Consider the following 22490-nt stretch of genomic DNA (forward strand, 5'->3'; position numbering starts at 1 on the left):
AAGAATTTCAAACATTAGTGACGATTTCGGCGGTTTTCCTGGGTTTGCCTCTTGCCTCCACAAACCGTGAGACGTCCGCCATTTTTGTAGTTTTCCCCCGGGTCGTCCACTCGTGCCGTGTTTAGCTCCACGATGCCTGAACTTAAACCGAACTCTAAAACGCAATTCGCTGAAGCCGAACAAACCGATCGAATAAAGTGTGAAGTATCCGCCATTTTTGTAGTTTTTCCCCCGGGGATCCGCAGCATGCTTCTTCCGATAAATCCTTTTACAAACGGCACAACTCTCGCCTTATTCTTTTTTTTGTTTTTTGTTTTTTAAACCACACACAGTCTTTCCCGAGTCATAATGCTTTTCAGAGTTTGTTTAATGTCAGCCCCTCCCCCTCCTCAGAGCTCGCTCCTCCGTGTTCAAAATGGCCGCCGGGGGATCAGGAGCACTCCTCGCCGATGCGCTGGCAGGACCGGCCCACCTTGCGGTCCAGCTTCACCATCTTGAGCACGGCCTCCTCGCGTCCGCGGCCCAGGTGGTCGAACAGGCAGTCGTGCTGCTCCGGGAGGCGGTGCAGCATGCAGAAGACGTAGCCTGCGGCGGGACAGATACGGGGGGACAGAGACCAGGTTAGACGCGGGATTTGTCTGGTCAACCTAAAACTACCCACTGTGGGATGAACGCTGTCCACCCGCTTGTATGATCTGGGGTGAAAAAGTGTGACAATACATACAGAAGAGTTAAAAGCAGAAACAAAAAGCAAGAGTTTATTCAGGTCATTCCTGTGTGGGACTCTCGAGACGTCCGTTTGAAGAGAACGAAGGCGGGAAAGTTCGATTCTGTGGAGGCGCCTCCTGCAGGTTTCACTGCTTTAAAAAGGAAACCGGTCACTATCGGGAGTGACCGACGGGTGGCGCTGTGGAGCAACGTTCAATCTGCGGGACCTTTTTACCAAAGTGTTTAAGCTCACTTTGTTGTGCTCGACCAGTGATTCCAAAAGTGGGGTTCGGGGGCTCCCAAAGCTCATCTACACTGAATTATAGTGAGTTTGAAAAGGATTTGTATTTGTTAAAATGTATTGCTTTAACTTATTTTCCCACAAGCATTGGCTGTGTCCGAATGTCCGCACTATCCCCTATATAGTCACTATATAGTGACTATATAGTGCTATATAGTGACTATATAGTGACTATATAGTGACTATATAGTGACTATAGTGACTATATAGTGGTCACATGTTGTAGGGGTGTCCGAATGTCCAGAGAGAAAAAAGTAGGGCACTCGAAATTTCCCACAATGCATCTCGAAAAGTAGTGAGCATCGATGGTCACTGAACGGGTCAATATAGACCACAATGCATTGCGAGAGTGGGAGAAGAGCCTGACAGCGACAGGTCTTTGAACTAAACACGACTGAAGTAAATCAGCTGTTTCAGTCGAGTCTTTGTGTTTCTCATGAATAAACGACCTAAATATAAACGGTTACAGTGAAAAGATGCTAACGTTAGCTGCTAACCTTTAGCTGGAGCTGTTAAATGACCGATAGCTTCCTCTCGAATAATCCAAGCCATTCATGTAAAATCCATATTAAATATAAAGTATCTGACTCGTATTTATCCATAAATATTCCACTGTCTCTGAGTTTGGTCGCAAAAATACATCATTCCCGGAGTTTATTGAACTTTTAGCAGATGTCGTCACTCAATCTGCTGGCGCTTCGGACACCGGGCTCTGACCTACTGTCGGCGTCTTTGAGCTCACGCTGGAGAGGTTTTTTTTGTTTCGTTTTTTTGATGATAGTTTTAATTTTAATTTAAATGTCAAATAAAATGCCTGTAAAAGTGCCAAAACAGTCGTTCTGTTTCATAAAATAAACTGCAGGTGTCGTAGCATGTTGCGTTGACAGAGTAATATTGTTCATCCAATTACACAATGGATATGTTTTTATCATATAATAAAGGCTCGATGTCTCGTACAAGGTGCTGGCGAATGGAGGTCGACGTCCACACGCGGCGGCCATCTTGCCACGGGGCAACTCGTAACATTGTGTTTTATGGCGCATGTACTTTTTAAATAACCATAACGTGCTCCATTTTCTACTGACGGTTTGGTTTGTTATAAACGTCAGAGATGTATTGTATTGCGCCTCCGGGTCGGAGTAGGGAAAGCTGCAATTGTGGTTTTCTGGACAGATACACCAGGGGGAGATGAAAGACCCCCCCCAGTCATCCCATTAACACTTGTGTTACCCCCAGAGGGACTACGCCAGTGGTAGGCAACGTCAGGCCCGGGGGCCAAATCCGGCCCTCCACCATGAAGCCTCCGGCCCTCAAGATGATTTTGAGGAATATTATTATGAATCAGAGATCAAATGCCTGTTAGAAACCTCTTATCCCCCACTCTAGCCAAGCGCATTATCTCCATTTCGGCTTTACTCAAATCTAAAGCTTCTCAACTGGAGAGCTTGGCCAGTGTAACACCTCATTTGAAAGCTAAGACCTGTAAAACTGATCGTAACGTTTTTGTTGCATTGTCGCAGCGTTTTTATAACATTTTTGATGCTTTTTTTGTCATGTTGTCACTTTTTTGTGTCGGTTTGGTTGCATTTTCTTCACCTTTTGTCCCTTTTCTGTGGCTTTTCTGTAGGATTTTCTTTGTTATTATTCAAGAAGCTTTTAGATTTGAGTGAAGCCGCCGAATTAGAGAAAATGTGCTCGGTTCAGGTGGGGGTTAAGAAGTTAAAATGCTCTTGAAATGTGAAAAACGGTCAGACATGATGTGTAACACTGTTATTTGTAGAAAGTGATGCTTTACTTCTAGGGTCCGGCCCTTGGTATTTGGACAGTGAAGAAAAACGGCCCTACACCGAGCAAACCTGCCTCCCCTGGACTACGGGAATGATTTATTAACAAGTTACTTAGTTCTGCTTTGATTTAAAAACATTTTCAATTCTTTTGAATAGTCTCGATATTTTGGGAGCCCCCATGTGATCTTGGCCTGGGAACGGGGGCAGAAACACTCCGGACTTTGGGAAAGGCTGTATGATCCACAGTTTTACGATCAAGTCCTTTTCGAACAAAGCTTCACTGTCATTTTTAAGCTTTAGACTTTGCTTCTGTGGCATTAAAAGTTCTTCAATAAAATCGTTTATCGCTATAGTTTCCTGCCAGAACACATCAAACTTCCATTTTAGTTATGGTGACTATTGGTTTCTGCTTTTAGGCTTGTTGTATTTGCTCCATTGCTCCCCCTGCTGCTTGGATGAGACATCGCCCCCTGCAGGACTAAAGCGCAGAGGCAGATACTGACCACAGCGACAGGACCCGAGCTCCTGCTGCACCAGCTCCAGTTTGGTCTGGCAGCGGAAGCAGCGCCTGCGGTTCTTCTGTTTGGGGGTGGAGCTTCCCTCCGAGGCGTCGTCCTTGTCCTCCGTCCGAGAGCGCTTCTCTGGGGTCTCCTCGCCGTCGGTGCCCGAGGCTGCGGAGACGAGAGGAGGTTAAACACCAGAGAGGAGGAGGGCGGCGAGAGGGAGGGAGGGGGGCGGAGCTTTACCCGATTCTCTGGGGCGTTTTGTGGGTGTGCAGAGAGTGCCCTGGGCTGTGTCTGTGGACGACGCTCCTGAAAGAGAAGAGACAGGAATGAAACTGGGACATTAAACATGAACAGCTCCATGGTTTGAGGACAGAGGAGTCCGGTGAGGATCAGAAGAGGAGAGACGGTGGGGAGGACGCTGAGGAGCAAGTGTGACCCATGAGTAACTTAACCCCAAACCGCAAAATCTATGAAATGATCGGTGCAAATGTGATCAAACTGCATCCAAAACCAAACGACCGACAACCGATTGACAAGACTAACACCCTCGCCCACATCCTGGTCTCTGACATCAGCAGCAGTCTGACGAAGTGCAGCGTTTACCCAGCAGAGGGCGCACTCTTTCTCTGTTAACCACATTCATTTCAGGATTAGATTCTTATTTATTTGACATGGACATTGTATTTGAACATAGGTTGAAAATTAGCCCTAGCTTTGAACTCTTTTTGCATCAGCTTGTTTTGTACTAAGTCCCTGGTTGGGCCTTTCTATACATTAAACGTTCCTATATATATACACACCGTATACAGGTGCTCGTCATATAACTAGAATAGCATGAAAAAGTGCATTTACTTGACATGATATTGACTCATTATGCAAAGTGATCCATGTAAAGCCTTTGTTTTAATTTTCATGATTATTTACAGTCCATTTTAAAAAATATTCTAATTTTATGAGTTTTTTATTTGGGATATTTTACAAGCTGTGCCATAATAATTAAATTGATAATAAATAAAGGCTGTACATATGATGTGCCGCTAGCAACAAAGAGTCGTTATCTGTTGTCCTTCATACCATAAAGCTGCTAAACAAGGATGAATCTCATTTTAATCACAAATGTGTCGTCTTAGATCAATTGTGGCTCCAAGTTCTTGTTCATGTAATGAGTCTGTTATATTAGTTTCACAGTTTAACTTGAAGAGCTCGTCATATGATTAGAATATCATGAAAATCATTCACACACTCAGTGATATTTACAAATGGCCACAATTCTGTTTCGATTTCAGCCAAGACTTGGTATCGAGAAGTGAATACTTTAATGGTTTTAAGTTCAGTAAGTTAGCTAATATGAGCTAATATGGGAACAGGAAGTGTTACACGATAAAGTATAATTACACAAAATTAAACAATGTGGATTTTCTTAGTGGATAAAAAGGGAACTATATTGTAAGGCGTAATAATACCAGGAGTAGTTCGACATCCGCGCAGTAAAGTGAAGATATTATTGTGTGGATGTAGCCATATTTAAGTAGGGAAACGTAGAAGAGCTTGGTCGCTTCTATCTTCACCTGGTTTGGAGCTATAGAGGAGGAGAGGCTAAATGCTAACGCCGTCTGTGTTTACGTGACTGAGGGCACAAGTGAAGACCAGACAGGTACACATGAACTCGTCTAAGCTCAGGTAAGAACATATCTCAGTCTGTAACTGTTCCTGTAATAATTTATACTTCTGAAGAATATTGCAGAACACATTTGTACCTGTGATGCTATGAATAAATGTGGCTAAAAGCGGAGCTAAAGGGCGCAGAGAGAGCGGGTCGTCTGTGACCAGAGGGTCTGGGGTTTGAATCCCGCAGGTGCGCACTGTCATTGTGTCCTTGAGCAAGACACTTCACCCTCCTCTCCTCCAGTGTCTGAGCACACTGGTGTATGAATGAGAGTGAATGGGTGACTGGATCCTTGATGTAAAGTACTTTGAGTGCCCAAAGTACTATATAAAACATGTGACCACAAGTTATTTGAGCTCCTGCACATCTGGGGAATGTTTTATACAGTAAAGGATTAGTTTCTTTATTTCTTCTCTTCGGTCTCTCCAGTCAAAAGGTCGCCTCCCCCAGCAGTCATGTCTTTTTATCTGCTTATTCACATAAATCCAAAACCACCTCGAGCGAGCGGATCAACTGTTTATGCAAATGAAGGGTTTTAATGCAAAAGGCTTTGTTTCCATCACTCGTTACTGATGCGAAACTTCAGCATTAAAGTCCAGTGATGCGGGTAATGAGGCAAATCCACCAGATTATTGAGCTTGTTCGGCTGTAATTAATTACTTGATGAAACACTGTTGTCAAGACAAGCGTAGTCAGAAATGTGAGCAGTTGTTTTTTTGTTTTTGTCGCAGGAACAACTTCCCATGGGGCTGGAGTGCCTTCATTTCACTCCCTCACAGTGTGGTTTGGTCACTTCCTCTGTGATTTAATATTTGAGAGTCCACAGGGCAGAGGGTGGACACGAGGACACGTCTCACATCAAAGGTGGAACAGTGGCAGCCGTTTCGCTTCTTGTTTCCATAGCTTCCCACTTCTTCATGTGTTATCTGTTTGATTAGGATAAAAGTGGCCAAAGAGGGACAGACAGTCTGTTCCTGCTGTATCACTGTGGAGTTTACCGTTTTTATCACCGCTCTGATGGATTTGTGCAAACATCCCACACAGCTCCTGTTCTCACCTACGTTTCCACCTCAGATTATGGCAGTTTACAGCCGGCCCAGTGCTTACCCGTTAGCCTATGGCGTTCCACAGGGCTCTATCATAGGCCCACTCTTTTCTTTTTAGCTATACATTTGCACCTGGCTCCAACGGGATAATTGACATCCAGTTTTATTCTGTCCTGGAGCCGGAGACAGGGCATCTGCAGAGTTGGACAAGTCAAATTTAAGACTTTTTAAGACCTTTCTAAGAACACAAAATCTCAAAAATAAGACTTGTTTTTGAACACGCGATATAGAAATGGACTGTAAAGAAAATCACTGTCACAAAAATCCAAGTGTCAAACTGTTGTTTTTGATTTCACAGTGGGATGTACAAATGTAAGAACTTATCCCATAATAAGAATATTGAGATTGAATAATTACTCACAATTATCGACTGAATGAAAGGAAACAACAGATATTTAGTTTGTGTATTTAAAATGCTTTGTAATACTTGAGCTGGTAAACATTCACTGTTTCTAAAAAATAAAAGCAGCTTTTCCACTCGTTTGCAAAGAACAAAACACTGTCAACTTTACAACTCATTAAATATCATAATTATTTTAATGATATTATTATTAGGCCAGAATCTAGTCTAGGTTTTATGTTTTCTAAACTGTCAGATGTTTTGATGAACAAAGTGAGAAACGTGTTTCTAAAGTAACAGGACTTTCTCTTTCCTTCTGTCCCTGAGCAGAGGAGCGTTCGCTTTGTGTTTCCCAACATTTGGACAAACTTTATTGTGAATGATGCCGTTCATGACCTTGAGTTGGATATTTACAGTGAAGGATTATCTCCACGTTGTTTCATATTGGACGTATCTTTCCCCCGACAGCAGCATTACCGATCCATCACCTCGGTCATGTTCTGGATTCCTAAACTCTGCTGACTTCAGTGTTTTTTTTGGGCGGATAAAGCTCAACATTACCATTGTTCTTTTTTTTTTATACGGATCCAGACCCAGGTGCCATGTGGTCGTGTTTATTTGAGGCTGTGCCAGAAAAGATCGGAGAAACCGGGGCAGAGACAGGAGCTGCCACAGAGCGAGTAAGTTTCACTAGAGCGATTAGATGAAAAATAAATTAACATTACGTTGGGATTTTTTAACCTCTTAACCCCCACCTGAACAGAACTTATTTTCTCCAGTTTGGCTTTACCCAAATCTCAATGAAAAATGTAACAAAAATAACAGAAATATTGCAAAAACGTGACAAAAAAGCGTTGAAAAATGTGATGAAAACGCAATTAAAAAAGTGACCGAAGACTGATGAGAAAAGAAATCAAAAAAGTGACGGCAACACGATGACAATGCGAGGAAAAAGATCCATTGAGATCAATTTTCTAGCTTTCAACTGAGCCGTTCCTCTTTAACCTTTTAGATTTGGGTGAAGCTGAACTGGAGAAAGTCACGTAAAAAGACCAAAGATGTTGTTAGCATTTGGCCCCTCCCAGTATCTTCCTATAGCTCTTCCACGGGGCACAAAGACCAGACAGGTACGTATGAACTCGTCTAAACTCAGGCAAGAACATCTCCGTGTGGAAAAACGGTGGCCTGTTCCTTTAAGGCGGGGCTTAACAGGTGATAACATTCGGATCCGGCCTCACCTTCCCTGGACGAGCTGAACGGCGACTCTTCCCTGGAGGGGCTGAACGGCGACTCTTGTGGGGCGGGGGCCTCGGAGGCGGGGCAGGGCAGGGGCGAAGGCGACGGCGCGGTGGGGGGTAAGGACTGGGTAATGCTGCTGCTGTTGTTGCTGCTGCTGCTGCTGCTGCTGTTGTTGCTGCTGCTACCTGAGGGGGCGCCAGAGGGAGGGTCGGGGCTGAACACCGACGCCACGCTGCCGGAGCCGGGCAGCGGCTTCGAGCTGCACTCCTCCCCCGGCTGCTTCTTCTCCACGTCTGAGGGACAGAGAGAGAACGGTGTGAGAGACGAGACCAACGCCAGGAGAAAACTAGACATGGAGGATTTCATTACAATTCAAGACGTTTAAATCATCTGCTTCTTCACTCTGACGATTCACTCAGAAGCAGAGAGTGAGGAAGTGTCTGTTTTTGAGCTAAGAGCTGCATTAAACATAAAAAAAACCTCCTGAATTATGATAAGGTGATCTCTTAACCGCTTAACTCCCGCCTGAACCAAGAGCATTTTCTCCAGTTGAGCTTTAACCAAATCCTGTAGGCCAGTGTAACGCCTCATTTGAAAGTTAAGATCTACAAAACGCTATATAAGTTGAGACCATTTACCATCTACAAAACTCATCTAAATGGATCTTTTTCCTCACATTTTTCCCCATCTTTTTTGGGGGGTATTCAACTCATTTTGTAACTTTTTTGTCATTTTTTAATCATTTTTTTGGTCTTTTTTTTTTGTCATTTTGTTAAATTTTTGTCCCCTTTTTATTGTCATTTTTTGTCTGTTTTTTGTCGTTTTTTTTGTCTTTTTTTTGTCATTTTTTTGTTATTTTTTAGTTATTTTTTGTCATTTTTTGGGTTTTTTTTGTCATTTTTTGTCATTTTTTTGTAATTTTTTTGTAATTTTTTGTAATTTTTTTGTCATTTTTTGTTATTTTTTGTCTGTTTTTTGTCGTTTTTTTGTTATTTTTTTGTCATTTTTTAGTCATTTTTTTCATTTTTTGGTTATTTTTTTGTAATTTTTTATAATTTTTTTGTAATTTTTTGTTATTTTTTGTCTGTTTTTTGTCGTTTTTTTGGTCTTTTTTTGTCATTTTTTTGTTATTTTTTTGTCATTTTTTTGTTATTTTTTGTCATTTTTTGTCTTTTTTTGTTATTTTTTTGTCATTTTTTGTCATTTTTTTTGTCATTTTTTTGTCATTTTTTTGTTATTTTTTTGTTATTTTTTGTAATTATTATTATTTTTTTTTGTGTTATTTTTTGTCACATTTTTGTTATTTTTTGTCATTTGTCGTCATTTTTCATCACTTTTTTGTCAAAGTTTTCTCACTTTTTTGTCACATCTTCATCATTGTCTTCAAAATGTGCTCGGTTCAGGTGGGAGTTAAGGGGTTAAAGTGGACTTGTGCGTACGAGGGTTAGAAACAGTCTTTAAAGGTGCCTCAGCTTTGACATTTGACATTCTATGATTTGAAATAATGTCTATATAAAGGACAAGACAGTGACTCTGAGGTACAAGGGCCAGGGCAAGTTGGTAATTTCATGCTCACTACTGCCACCTCAGGTCTTACGCGTAACTGCAGTCTCTATATTTAAGGACAACTAAACACCGAATCAACTTTTTAAACGTATAAACTGCATTAACATGTTTATTATAGTGCTCTATACATGTCCCTGTCAATTCTTTTTATCACATTATAGCTTAAGTCGCGCTGTTTAAGGAAGTGTTGATGGAGTAAACTAAAGGGAAATGTTTTTCGAAGGCTCTATTCATGAAATTTACATTGTACAAAACCACTACAGACCCTAAATATAAAATCAAAGTAGGTTTTCATCACTAATACTACATTTTTGGGGTAATTTTTGCTCCATTTTAGTCTGTGCGAGCCAGAAAACGATTAATCGATTACTAAAATAGTTGTCGACTCTTTCAATTATCGATTAGTCGTCGATTAATAGATTAGTCGTTTCAGCCCTATAAATTAGCTTCACATTTTAAGCTGCATTACAGAGATAAATGAATGAATTGAAAAAGCTAACGGCTATAGGAAGGATACATAGAGCCGGCAAACAAACACTGAACAGTTTTATCACCCGGCCCAAACCTTGGACTCTAATAAACTAATGACTCTAATGATGGGACTCACCGGCGAAACATTTGGAGCAAAGGTTCATGGTTTTACTGGACCTGAGGAGAGAGAGAGAGACTGGAGTTAGCGTCAGTGTCAGCGTTAGAAAAGAATCCACCATCATTTAGTGGAAAAGTTCCAGAACGTGGGAAAACCGGCCTTGAACTGAGGGTTGTGAAATGATATTGACCCTAATTATCACTTGGACAAGGCCACGGATCGATGCGACGCCATGTTTGTTTTGGAAATGGAAATAAAGCTATTATCATAAAGATCTCTTTACATAAACAGCTTCTGCTAATTTAGACTTTTTCAGACTTGGCAAAAGGCTCTTCAGATATTGCACAGATTCTACTTTGATATTAGTTATATTAGTGCGTATTTGACTTTCTGTGACCCGGTGGCTGTGTGGGTGATTAGCTTAGCCTTAGCGCCTTCGGTTTGGTGACTCCTATGATGCTTCAGGATCAATTTATATCAGTTTTTTTTTTTGAGTTTCTGGCTGGTTTTGTGAATGAATGTCTACGTAACCATGGATACGGTTCAATCAGCATTGAAAACCTAAAAAAATATTGATCCTGGAGCGTCCTACAGGCGGCATGCTAACCACAACAAGCATCCGCTGGGCCACAGAAAACTCAAATACGCACTATTTCAACTATTTTATTTTGATATCAAAAGTTGCTTAGTGCTTGTTTGTTTGTTTATTAAGATCCCCATTAGCCATTGCCCTTGACAATGGCTAGTCTTCCTGGGGTCCAGATCACAACAGCATAAAAATATAAATACACAATTACAACATTTGTTGCAGTGTGACAGCAGAGTCTTTTTAAAAATGTTTCTGTCTGCAATGTTAGAAATGTCTTTAGGCAGAGAGTTCCAGGATTTCATTCCTCTGAACAGAACAGCCTTCTGTCCAGTCTGGGTTTTACATGATGGAAGAGTAAAATGACCATTTACTTACTCTTGTGTTAAACTTATGTACGGAGCAACTGAGTTCATCATACAAAACCTTAGGGAGTTTTAACACAAGAATCTTTTAAAGAAGCAAAGAAGGGCAAAGTGCAGTCTATTCTTCACCAATGTCCAGCCTGAAGATTGGTGTAACCTTAGAATATTTGTATATTTTGAGCACCGTCGCGCGAGACGTGAGACGACCAAACCACTGGGCAGTGATGTAAATGGGACAGAACAATGGTCTTGATCACCAGAGAAAGAACATTTTGGCTTAAATAATTTGCACATCTTCTGATAACGGCTCATTCTCTTCCCATGACAACAACAGTACGATAAACATGCTTGGACCACTTAAAGTCTGCTGTCCATAATGACTGAGAAGTTTGGTTTCTTCTACTTGAGTGATCCCTGTGCCATCCACTGATAGTTGTGGGTTTTCCTTTAGTTTCCAACTAGATCCCAGTATAAAGCTTTTTGTTTTGGATGTGTTCAACACTAGTTTGTTTGCATGAGCCCACCTTGCGACAGACTTTAGATCGCTGTCCAAGGAGCTCGACAGAACAGCAGCAGATGAAGCAGGTGTTTATTTTTAGGACAATTTCCAGGCCTAAATAAAAAAATCGGGCAAAATGTGTAATTGTTCCACTAAAAACAACCTTTGTATCTAATCAGAAAGTAAACCATTTAAACCTGTCCAAAGACTGTCCATTATTCAGATTTTGTCGCCACAAATACAGACTCTTTACAAATATAATGCCTCATTTCCACACGGAAAAATCAAAACCATTTTCTTCTCAAGAGCACAGACATTACAATACTCGGCAAGAAGTTGTAAAAAGAACCTTAGGATAAAACGACTGTGGCTTAATCCACTTTCGCCGCGGTGACTCTGAGTTTGGCCCGGGCTCAGAGTGTGAGCAGACGGAGCAGAAGCACCTGGTGTGGACAGGTGCCTCCGAGTCACAGCGAGAGGAGACAACTGTGAGGCCGGGGCTGGGGGAGGGTCAGGGGCCTGAGGGTCTGAGTCCAATCATTACAGGGTGAGCAGTTTCTGGGATTAGAGACAATTCCAGCGTTTTACAATTCTCCTCGGTCTTTTTGCCTCATATTATTCAGTAGGGCTGCACAATATATCGCGAAAAATATCGTATTGCGATATTAGCTGATGCAATATCCATATCGCGAGAAACCACAGTATATCACAACATTACCATAGACCTCATCTGACTGAGATCCACCCATTTTTTTTGCAAACTCAAACTCATGCATTGAAGTCATGTGTAAAAGTTCAGTTTTAGTTTAACATTTACTCGCTTTGTTAAATTCTACCCTTGTTTTGGTCCTGATTGGGTGTTTTTTAAGTCTTCTTTTGACACAATTTGCTGAAAAAAATGGAACATATTGTGTTTGGTGTAATGCCACAATAATATCGTTATCGCGATATTGCACAGCCGTATCGCAGATCGCAAGTCACTTCAATATCGTGCAGCCCTATGATTCAGCTGTATCGTTTGTCCACGACATGAGCGAGAAGGGAACGGAGCGACAGGACTGTCAGTTTGAAAACCTCATTTATCCTCAAATCCAATCAACGTCCAGCATCACGGCCTGCATACCTTCACTGCAGGAGGCGTCGCTCTCGGCTCGCCTTCTCCTGCTTTCCCTCAGGTCTAATCTCCCGTATACACAACTACACACACGACTACACACACACACACGGCGCTCACCTGAGGAACAGGCAGGTCTGCTCTGGGAACACCGCTTGTCAAACCCCGGGCAGATACCGTATCAGTGACTTTCCCTTTGTAATCAACACAATCAGGGAGAGATCAGGGGAGATTTCCAAACATCTTAACGAGAGGCCAAAGTGTGTTTCCAATTCTATCCACTCTGTCAGACTGACACAAGGAAACCACCTGCTCAATCGGCCAAAACAGGTTTGAAGTTCGATATATTGAGGCAGGAAAGTATCGCGATAAACGATATTACTGACTATAACGATACTGTCGACTCTCAGGCATAAAAATCTAAAAGTGTATCATCGTATCCTAAAATACCACACAAGCTGCAATGAACATCAAATATAAGGCAGCTCAATTTGCTTCAGTGAAATATCCAAGTTTTACAAAGAAAGAATGGAAAGAAATAATAAATGTACAAACGATAAAAATCAAGCCCAAAAATGTATTGTTTATCCGTTTTTAATGAACGATAAATCGATGTAGTTTCTATTAGGGCTGGGACGATCCCCCTTATGTCACGGTCCGATATGTATCACGATACTCAGGGGCCGATCCGATACGTATCTCGATTCAACAAGTAATTCAATATGTAAAAAGACAACGGTCATGTGGCCAAAGTTTAGAAACCTATTCATGCATTTTTCAAACACTTCAATTAACACAAAATGTAGAAAAGTGCTGCTACTGGAAAACAAAGGAGTTTATGATAAAAATGCCTCCAAACACAAGTATTGAAAGTATTGCGATACTTGATAAAGTATCACAATTTGGTATTGCGATCCAAATCTGATATGATATTTTATCCCAGCCCGAGTATCTATCGGCTCTGCAAACATGTTTTGGAGTAGGTTTCGGGTGGATTCTACACAGGGCCTGAGCCTTCACCAGGGAAGTCTTTAAAATCCTCAGGAATGGGTGGAACAAAAAACAATATTCCATCTTCATTATTATTATTTTTTTTAGGATGTTTTTGTTCTGAAATTCCTAATTTTCCAGTAATTTTGGAGCATTTCATATGGTCCTCATGATGCTTTTCTTTCATTTTGTTAGACATCCATCCATTTTCTTCCGCTTTATCCGGGTCACGGAGGCAGCGTCTCAGCAGAGATGAGACTTCCCGATCCACACACACCTCCTCCAGCTGTTCTGACCCCGAGGCGACACCAGGCCGGCTCGGAGACATAGTCCCAGTGCTCTGGGCCTTCCACGAGGCCTTGTCCCACTAGGACATGCCTGGAACACCTCAGGTTTCACAGATGCCCGAGCCACCTCAGCTGCTCCTTTCGACATGAAGGAGCAGCGACTCTACTCCGAGCTCCTCCCGGGTAACTGAGCTCCTCACCCCCAGCCACCCTGCGAAGGAAACTCATTTCGGCCGCTTGTATTCATGATCTTGTCCTTTCGGTCATTACCCAAATCTCATGACCACAGGTGAGGGTGGGAACGTAGATCGATCGGTAAATCGAGAGCTTTGCCCAGGTAAGCAAAGACACGAGACAGTGTAGAATAAAAGAACTCAACTCAAATGTGTCTTTTACTGTCACATTTTAATGTATTTTGATGAAGTACTTTCTATCGGGAGTGTTATCTCTGGTAAAAATCTCCTGGCGTTAGTGATGGTGTTTTGAATTTGAGCGATGGTGTTCTAGGGCTAAAATCTGCACTGAGAAATATTGTCTTTAGGTTTTGTTTTGGCTACAAAATCCTGCACGTCTCTCTCCAGAACGCCTTGCTTTACAGTAAACCCCCTCAACTCATTCCAGACAAATGCCAACAAAAGAAACGACTAATGCTGCTGATTTAAAAACGTTAAAGAACAGATGTGACGCAACAAGAATCAAAAATGAGCAAATGAGTAGTAACCTTGTCCTTGAGGCAAAAGTTGATAGCATAGCAAAAGTAAATACTAATTCCACAAATAAAACCAGCGTCACGGTATCGGACACGTGCACAGCGGCTGCTCAGGCCTCGAAATGACGAGAAACTCACAAATAACTGGGAGTAACTCGTGAAGAACTCCAGAAATGTAAAAAAGTTCATGCCAAAGTCATACACCCCAGGCGTTGCCCCCCCGAGCTCAACGTCGCCTTTTCTCCTCGAGTCACCTAAAATAGCAACTTAATCATTCATAAACATCACCAAAACGACATATTGTGGCCTGGTTTACTTTACAAAATCGCCCTGTTTAATGGAGTATCTCGTGGATCTAGGCGAGTTCCTATTGGGTTCGCACGAGAGCCATCAGTCTATCACATCCGGTATGCAACACACATACACTTACTTGACAAGTCAGGGCAAAAAGCGACGCGAATAGTCTCTCAAACGAGCAGATCGCGATCAAATACCCGAGATGTTCGAGTTCAAGGTCCGGCGGGGTCAGTTCGGTGCAGTTTTACGCCGAGATGAGGTCAGAAAAGCGGGTTTGAGAGCAACCTGCTAGCAATAAATCAATTTGGTCTCTCGGTACGTCACCTCCTGTGTTGCCAAATCGGGCTAAAATACGAGTATAAACATGTGATCTCCGTGTCAGGGGTTGAAAGTGACAAAAACTGAGTCTAAACGTTGATAAAAAACAGCGAAAACCGGGCGACTTTTCAAGCTTAAGGTGATTTATTTATTAAACTTCCCAACCCCCCACCCCGCTGGCCCGTACCAAGAGAACAACAACAATGGCTGTGGACAAGTTGAACCAGTTTTTTTTTTTTTTCTCCTTCTTTGCAGAGATTAAATGATAACAAATCGGGGTCTGTGTGTGGATAAACTTACCCCCAGAATCCACACGGACAGCGGGGAGGGAGGCCCGGGGGTTTGCTGCGCTCGCTGGTGTCGCCCATGACGAGTTGACGTTACTTCTTCTGCCGCCGCCGCTGCTGCTGCTACTCCGGGAGCGGGGGGGGGAGGGGGCGGGGGGAGCCCGTCAGGAAAACTCGAGGCTTCGACCGCGGCCTACGCTCTTTTTCCGCGACAAAAACGGAGCTGCGGGGCGAAACAACAAACAAAACAGCTGCGGGGTTAAAAGTCCACGGGTTGCGAGAAGCCGGGGGCGGGATCGAGGGGGGGGGGGAAAGCGGCCGCGGTTGGAGGACGAAAGTCGGAACAAAAAGCCTCCAAAAAAGGGGGAGAAAAACGGGGAGAAATAATTGAACGCTGCTCCCTCGGTGTAATCAGCTGGACGTTAGGGCGCTACAACCGTCGGAAAGCAGGGGTGTCCGGCGGCGTCCGGCGTCGAATTAAACAACGAAATCCTTCAGATATGTGTCAGAAAAGTGTCGGGGACAAACAAGTTCGGCGTTAAATACAAGGGTGGTTACAGGGAGAAGCGATAAAGCCGCAAACGCGAAGGACATCCCCCAGAGGAGGCCCGGGACCACCCCCGTTTAGCAACACGTCAATGAGCTGGGCCCGGAAACGCGTCCATCAAACTACAAATGTCAATACTGGGAGGTGGAAAATAAGGCGAAAATTGTGACAAAACGGGGAAAAGAGTGGTTTGTCTGATCACTTACAGTGTTAGGAGGCCCGAAGTCGAGTTTTGAAGGGCTAAGCGTGGTTGGGCAGCCGAGAGAAGGGAGCAGGAAAAGGCCGGAGGGAGGGTTCTTTTTGATCACTTCTGTGTGATTTATTCAGTCCTGATGCAAACAAGGCTTTAAAAGTAAATATTGGCCCGGCGGCTGCAAAGAGCTGTTTGTTCTAACGAATCACCCTGCATCCTTTGAATCAAAACTACACCAGACAGTGAAATTGTGCTTTATGTCATAATAAAGATCATGCTACTCTGGTCAAGAAATGGGACTGAAGTTGTGTGTTTATAATAGCAGAATGTTTCAGCAGTTTTTAGATTGATTTATATGGGTTCCAACTCTGATATGCCATATTGGCCAACAAATACATTCACAAGTCAAAAAGGCCAGAACAGAGTAGCATATAATCAACTTTTACAGGATGAAACTATTTCAAACTGTTCCTTTTGGTGTTGATGAATCAAAACAGGAAATGTGCTCAAACATGTTACTTTTTGAGATGCCATATCATTCTGTGTTTTTTTGGTGGTGCTTTGGCTCAAGTCTGGTGCTCCTGACACAGTGCAGTGAGGATGCTTCAAACATGCACAACTTTCTATGGGGACAATAACGCCATTCTCACATAAAGCAACCGTATAAAAGTACAATAATAACAAATAAAGCAAAACAACTTTACATGTTTTAGCCTCTTAACTCCCGCCTGAACCGTCATCAGATTTATTTATTTTCCATCATTTTTTTGTTGGGTATTCAACTCATTTTTTGTAACTTTTTTTGTAATTTTTTTGTCACATTTTGGTCAGTTTTTCGTCAATTTTTTATCACATTTTTGTCTTTTTTTTTCATATTTTTGTCATGTTTTTGTCACATTTTTATCACATTTTCTGTCACATTTTTGTCATTTTTTTGTCACATTTTTGTATTTTTTTTGTCAAATTTTATCACATTTTTTGTAATTTTTCGTCCATTTTTTAGTTAAATTTTTGTCATTTTTTTGTCAATTTTTTTTCAATTTCTTGTGACATTTTTGCCACTTTTTCATACATTTTTCGTCACTTTTTTGTCAATGTTTTCTCACTTTTTTGTCACATTTCCATCATTGTTTTCATCTCAGTTTTGTTGCTATTTTCACACCTTTTTTCCAGAAGCTTTTGGACTGGGGTAAAGCCAAACTGGAGAAAATGTGCTCGGTTCAGGTGGGAGTTAAGGGGTTAAAGGGACCTTTTTTGGTAATGGAACAACATTTGATTTGTTCTTTAGTATATTGTAGAAACACTGTGCCTCTAGTTATAAAGCATTTGGAACAGTCTTATGAAATTGCAGGCGAGTTCGCATTTCTAGATAATTTAGGCTACTTTTTGAGATGCCATATCATTCTGTGTTTTTTGGTGGTGCTTTGGCTCAAGTCTGGTGCTCCTGACACAGTGCAGTGAGGATGCTTCAAATATGCACAACTTTCTATGGGGACAATAACGGCATTTTCACATAAAGCAACCTTATAACAGTACAATAATAACAAATAAAGCAAAACAACTACATGTTTTAACCTCTTAACTCCCGCCTGAACCGAGAGGATCTTTTACCTCACGTCATCAGATTTATTTATTTTTCATCATTTTTTTGTTGGCTATTCAACTCATTTTGGAAACTTTTTTTGTAATTTTTTGTCACATTTTGTCACATTTTTGTCCGTTTTTCGTCAATTTTTTATCCCTTTTTTGTCATTTTTTTTGTCATATTTTTGTCATTTTTTGTCAAATTTCTGTCATTTTTTTGTCAATGTTTTCCCACTTTTTTGTCACATTTCCATCATTGTTTTCGTCTCAGTTTTGTTGCTATTTTCACACCTTTTTTCCAGAAGTTTTTGGATTGGGGTAAAGCCAAACTGGAGAAAATGTGCTCGGTTCAGGTGGGAGTTAAGGGGTTAAAGGCACCTTTTTTGGTAATGGAACAACATTTGATTTGTTCTTTAATATATTGTAGAAACACTGTGCCTCTAGTTATAAAGCATTTGGAACAGTTTTATGAAATTGCAGGCGAGTTCGCATTTCTAGGAAAGTGACCCTGCAAGTTGTGAAATGCCAGTAACCTCGTCCCTATTATTTGTATGTAATATGGTAGGAAAGTTAGGAATGAATTTGGACCACGGCTAGCATTTACATTTTGTGGCTTCTTCCTCTTTCATTGTTTGCTATTTAAAAAAAATAAAATCAGGTATAGGGCCTTTAAAGCAGAACTAGGTAACTGTTGCCCCTAGAGGCCATAGGCGCAACTGCAGGTGTCGTAGCAAGTTTTTTTTACTTATTAATCGTCCGTGAGAGTAAATACTACGCTGACAGAAAAGACAAAGGGACAGAGGGATATTGTTCATCCAATTATACAATGGAGATATTTTTTTCACTCAAACTTAGCTGTAGATATTGTTTGAGTGGTGCTAGCCCGCAGTTGGCTTTACCCGTTAGCCTGTTAGCTTCTTCTTCGTGATTCCATTAGTGTGTATTGGTGACTCCGGGCCAGTGGCAGCGAAGTTGCAAGCATGGTTTTCTGGCCAGAGACACCAGGGGGGCGATGAAAGACCCTCCAACCATCCCATTAACACTTGTATTATCCCCACAGGGGCTATGGGAAGGATTTATTAAAGAGGGGGTATTATGCTTTTTTCAGCCACATAGCACCAGTCTATAGCACACTACAATGATGACGAAACCTTCTGTTGGTCTGTCAATGCAGTAAATTAGAATAACTGCCTTGTATAAAATTGCTCTTTCAAAATGGCGGTAGCAAATGACTTGAAATAGGCCTCTGTCTCTTTAAGAACCTCTGACCCTTTCCGACACGCCCCCTCCACACGCTGTCTGTGGCATCACAACACTTTCTCCACAGTATTGAAACTACGATCGGTGCATTTTAATTTTTATTGTTGGAAAGGAGCTACTGTTTATCACTTTGTGAACAATGGCCACACAGCATATTTTTTGGAGACGAACCTTCCACACCGGACGCTTGGAAGGGGCTCTTGCCTGAAAAATAACTGCTGTTTGGAGGCTCTCTCTTTGCATCTGCCATGCCCTATGGATCTCTAACTATACCCCCATGGACGACACCAGGATCTGCAGGAGCCCATACGATTCAAAGACGGACATTATCTGTGCAGGTGGACAATGGTTTTTCGAGGTTACCCGTTAGCTTGTTATAATCGACTACAGCTCATTGTTGATGAAAAGTCTGCAATAAACCACAAATGTGTAAAGCCAGGCTCATTGTGTGATCATCGTAAAGGCGGCTTCAAGTAGTTGCTGCTTTATTGACGTTATTTGTGCATAATATGCTGCCTGTTTTCAATGAATGTTGTGAAGGTGAAGGTTGTTAGCTTGTCGCGGCTAATAGTGCCTTAGCTCCGGGAGAAAACCACTCGGCTACGACTCACTGTAGATGAAATGTGAGCAATAAACTACGAAATCAACAAGCCAGGCTCCGTGTGTGATCATCATAAAGGCTGCTTCAAGCAGTTGCCTGTTTTAGTGACGTTTTCAATCATAATATGCTGCTTGTATTCAGTGAATTTTCCCGTTAGCTTGTCGCGGCTAGCTTGTTAGCTCCGGGAGAAAGCCACTCGTCTATGACCCATTGTAGATGAAATGTGAGCAATAAACTTCCAAATCAACAAGCCTGGCTCCGTGTGTGATCATTGTTAAACGGTTCTTTATGTGTGTGGTGGTTTTATTGACTTTATGTGTGCATATTTCTCGTTTTCACGTGATGACTCGAGGTTTAGCTTAGCATTAGCTTTCTCCGGAGGCTCTGTGCATCATCAAGGCCCAGCGCAGAACCAGACACTGAAATAAGTGTTCTTGTCACCGGTTTGAATCCTGGGTGTTTCGGTAACAGAAACACTGATGTGTGTCTTTGTAAAAGTCTGCTGTGGCTCCGGTTCACAACACATGAAGCTAATCCTCCATGATGACTCTGTTTACGTCTTAGGGCTAGACACTGCGGGGAGGGGGTTCTGCTGAGGAGCAGTGGTTGGTTACTCGGCTGGTGACGAAAGGTCGGAGGCGTATCCTGGAGGTTCGAGGCGTTCCCTGAAGGAATCAGGCGTTTTATCCCTAAAATGGCCGCCATCAGAGTTTTTACAGATTACTCGAAAATACGTGAATGTGCCCAGGCAACACTTCAGGCATGGTTTTAATGAGGGAATGACTTAATAACATGATGTAAAGCATGAAAAAGTCGATTTTGCATAATACCCCCCCTTTAAGGTAAACACGTTACTTAGTTCTGCTTTAAAGGGTGGGTATTATGCAAAATCGACTTTTTCAAGCTTTACATCATGTTATTCTGTCATTCCCTCATTAAAAACATGCCTGAAGTGTTGCCTTGGCACATTCACGCATTTGTGAGTAATCTGTAAAAACTCTGATGGCGGCCATTTTAGGGAGAGGTTTGCCTGAGTCCTCCTAGGAACGCCCCCACCTCCTGGAGACGGCTCCGAGCTTTCGTCACCAGCCGAGTAACCAACCACTGCTCCTCAGCAGAACCCCCTCCCCACTGATGCCACAGACAGCTTGTGGAGGGGGCGTGTCTGAAAGGCTCAGAGGTTCTTAAAGAGACAGAGGCCTATTTCAAGACATTCACTACAGCCATTTTGAGAGAGACATTTTATACAAGGCAGTTATTCTAATTTACTGCATTTACAGACCAACAGAAGGTTTGGTCATCATTGTAGTGTGATATAGACTGGTGCTGTGTGATTGAAAAAAGCAGAATACCCCCTCTTTAAGTAAAGGCTGAAACTTGAGCACCCAGAGGACACTCTTCCACACAGTGTTAAAAAATCCAATGTTCTGTTCAGCGGCGCCGATGGTCTCGCAAAAGCTGCTGAACATGTGGAAGAACACGGTCATGTCCTCAGGCCGATGGATTTGCTGAATGTCTCTCCCCGCTGTCCACCCTTTTCACCTTGAACTGTCCTGTTTAAGCCCAGGGGCCAAAATCTAGTTTAGTCTCCCACTGTTTCTGAACAGATTTATGTAAAACTTGCAACACGTCAACATTTTTCTCACAATGAGGCCTGACCCGTGACTTTTTGACCACAAGAGAGTAGCAGTTCTATTTTTCCTAAACAGTTTTCCTTATAGATGTCATGAGTGTGATGTTATAACAGCATCAAACTGAGAGGAAAGTCTGCATTGTTAGTCATTGATTTGCCACTCAATGTGCAATGTTAAAGGTTATATTTCTGTTTAGATATAAAATGTGCATAGTCTCTATAACACAGCCATTCACAACTGACCACAACAATAAAGCCACGCCGTATAACATTTCCCCCAATTAATAAAATATAAGCATTTTGTACAGATATCATTGCTGTTGAGTGGGTAACTTCTCCTCAGACCTGACCCCAACTTTACAGGACGTCTCCAGCTCGTCTCCATGGAGATGTGCCTAAAGGCAGCTAAATATGAGATTCAGAGAGACTAGGTCCTCGTCCAAATCCATTCTTTGATTAACCACTGCAAAAACAGCATTTTCTGTTCGGAGATGATCATTGGGAGCTGCTGGAAACAATACAATTCAAAATGTTGTGCAGTAATATCTTCACTTTACTGTGTGGACGTCGAAGTGCTCCTAAGGTGTTTTTACGCCTGACAATATAGTCCCCCTTTTATCTGCTTAGAAAATACATTTTAATTTTGTGTAGCTATACATCAGGGGTAGGCAAGTTTGCGTCATGGAGGACCGATTTTCTTTATTACCAAAACACCAAGGGCCGAAACTCACAATTTTAGCCCAAAGTAAAGCACCTTTTCTCTACAAATATAAGATTTGCTTGTAATATATGACCTAATGGGGTGTTTTGCAGGGAAATCTGGAAATATTGACAGTATTAGCCACATTTTAGAGTCCTTTTCATGTATTTGGTCTCTGATGTATGAATAAATGTTCCTTCAAAATTCTCTTGGGGGCCAAAGGTTTTATGCTAGAGGGCCGAATTTTGCCCCCGGGCCTGACGTTGCCTACCCCTGCTATACATGGATCGTGTAGCTACTCATGTAACTGTATTTAAATAGGGGAAACGTGGAAGAGCTTCGTCGCTTCTAACTTCCCCCCATTTTGCCCCATAGAGGAGAGAAGGAGAAGCTAAATGCTAACAACATCTTAAGTCTTTTTGTGTGACTGAGCGCACGCGTGAAGACCAGACCAGTACGGATCAACTCGTCTAAGGTACGGTAAGAACACATCTCAGTATGGAAAAACGGCGGCCTGTTCCTTTAAGATTTCACAAAGAATATGTAATGTTTTTCAGCATAAACATACTTATAGATTTACAAATGATTGTTATTTTATGCAAATTACTATACCTGAGAGACTATACTTGATTATTTTTTTTCTAGTGGAACAAATTTTGTTTTTTTCCTCTCAAAACAAAAGATATTTGGGGAAAATACTGTCCATCTGATT

General features: G+C 42.0%; 1 protein-coding gene across 1 annotated transcript; it reads right to left on the reverse strand.

Moving 5' to 3' along the window:
• On the reverse strand, positions 1-15859 carry LOC306975315 (AN1-type zinc finger protein 3-like). Its single transcript, XM_079572832.1, has 6 exons — positions 15274-15859; positions 9827-9867; positions 7653-7946; positions 3543-3608; positions 3300-3467; positions 1-585 (listed from the first exon to the last, which is right to left on the reverse strand). The coding sequence occupies exons 1-6, from the start codon at positions 15339-15341 to the stop codon at positions 431-433; spliced, it is 792 nt and encodes a 263-aa protein (XP_079428958.1). The 5' UTR covers positions 15342-15859; the 3' UTR covers positions 1-430.
• Positions 15860-22490: the final 6631 nt, after the last annotated feature.

Source organism: Gobius niger, assembly GCF_951799975.1.
Source record: "Gobius niger genome assembly, chromosome: 15".
NCBI classification, from domain to species: domain Eukaryota; kingdom Metazoa; phylum Chordata; class Actinopteri; order Gobiiformes; family Gobiidae; genus Gobius; species Gobius niger.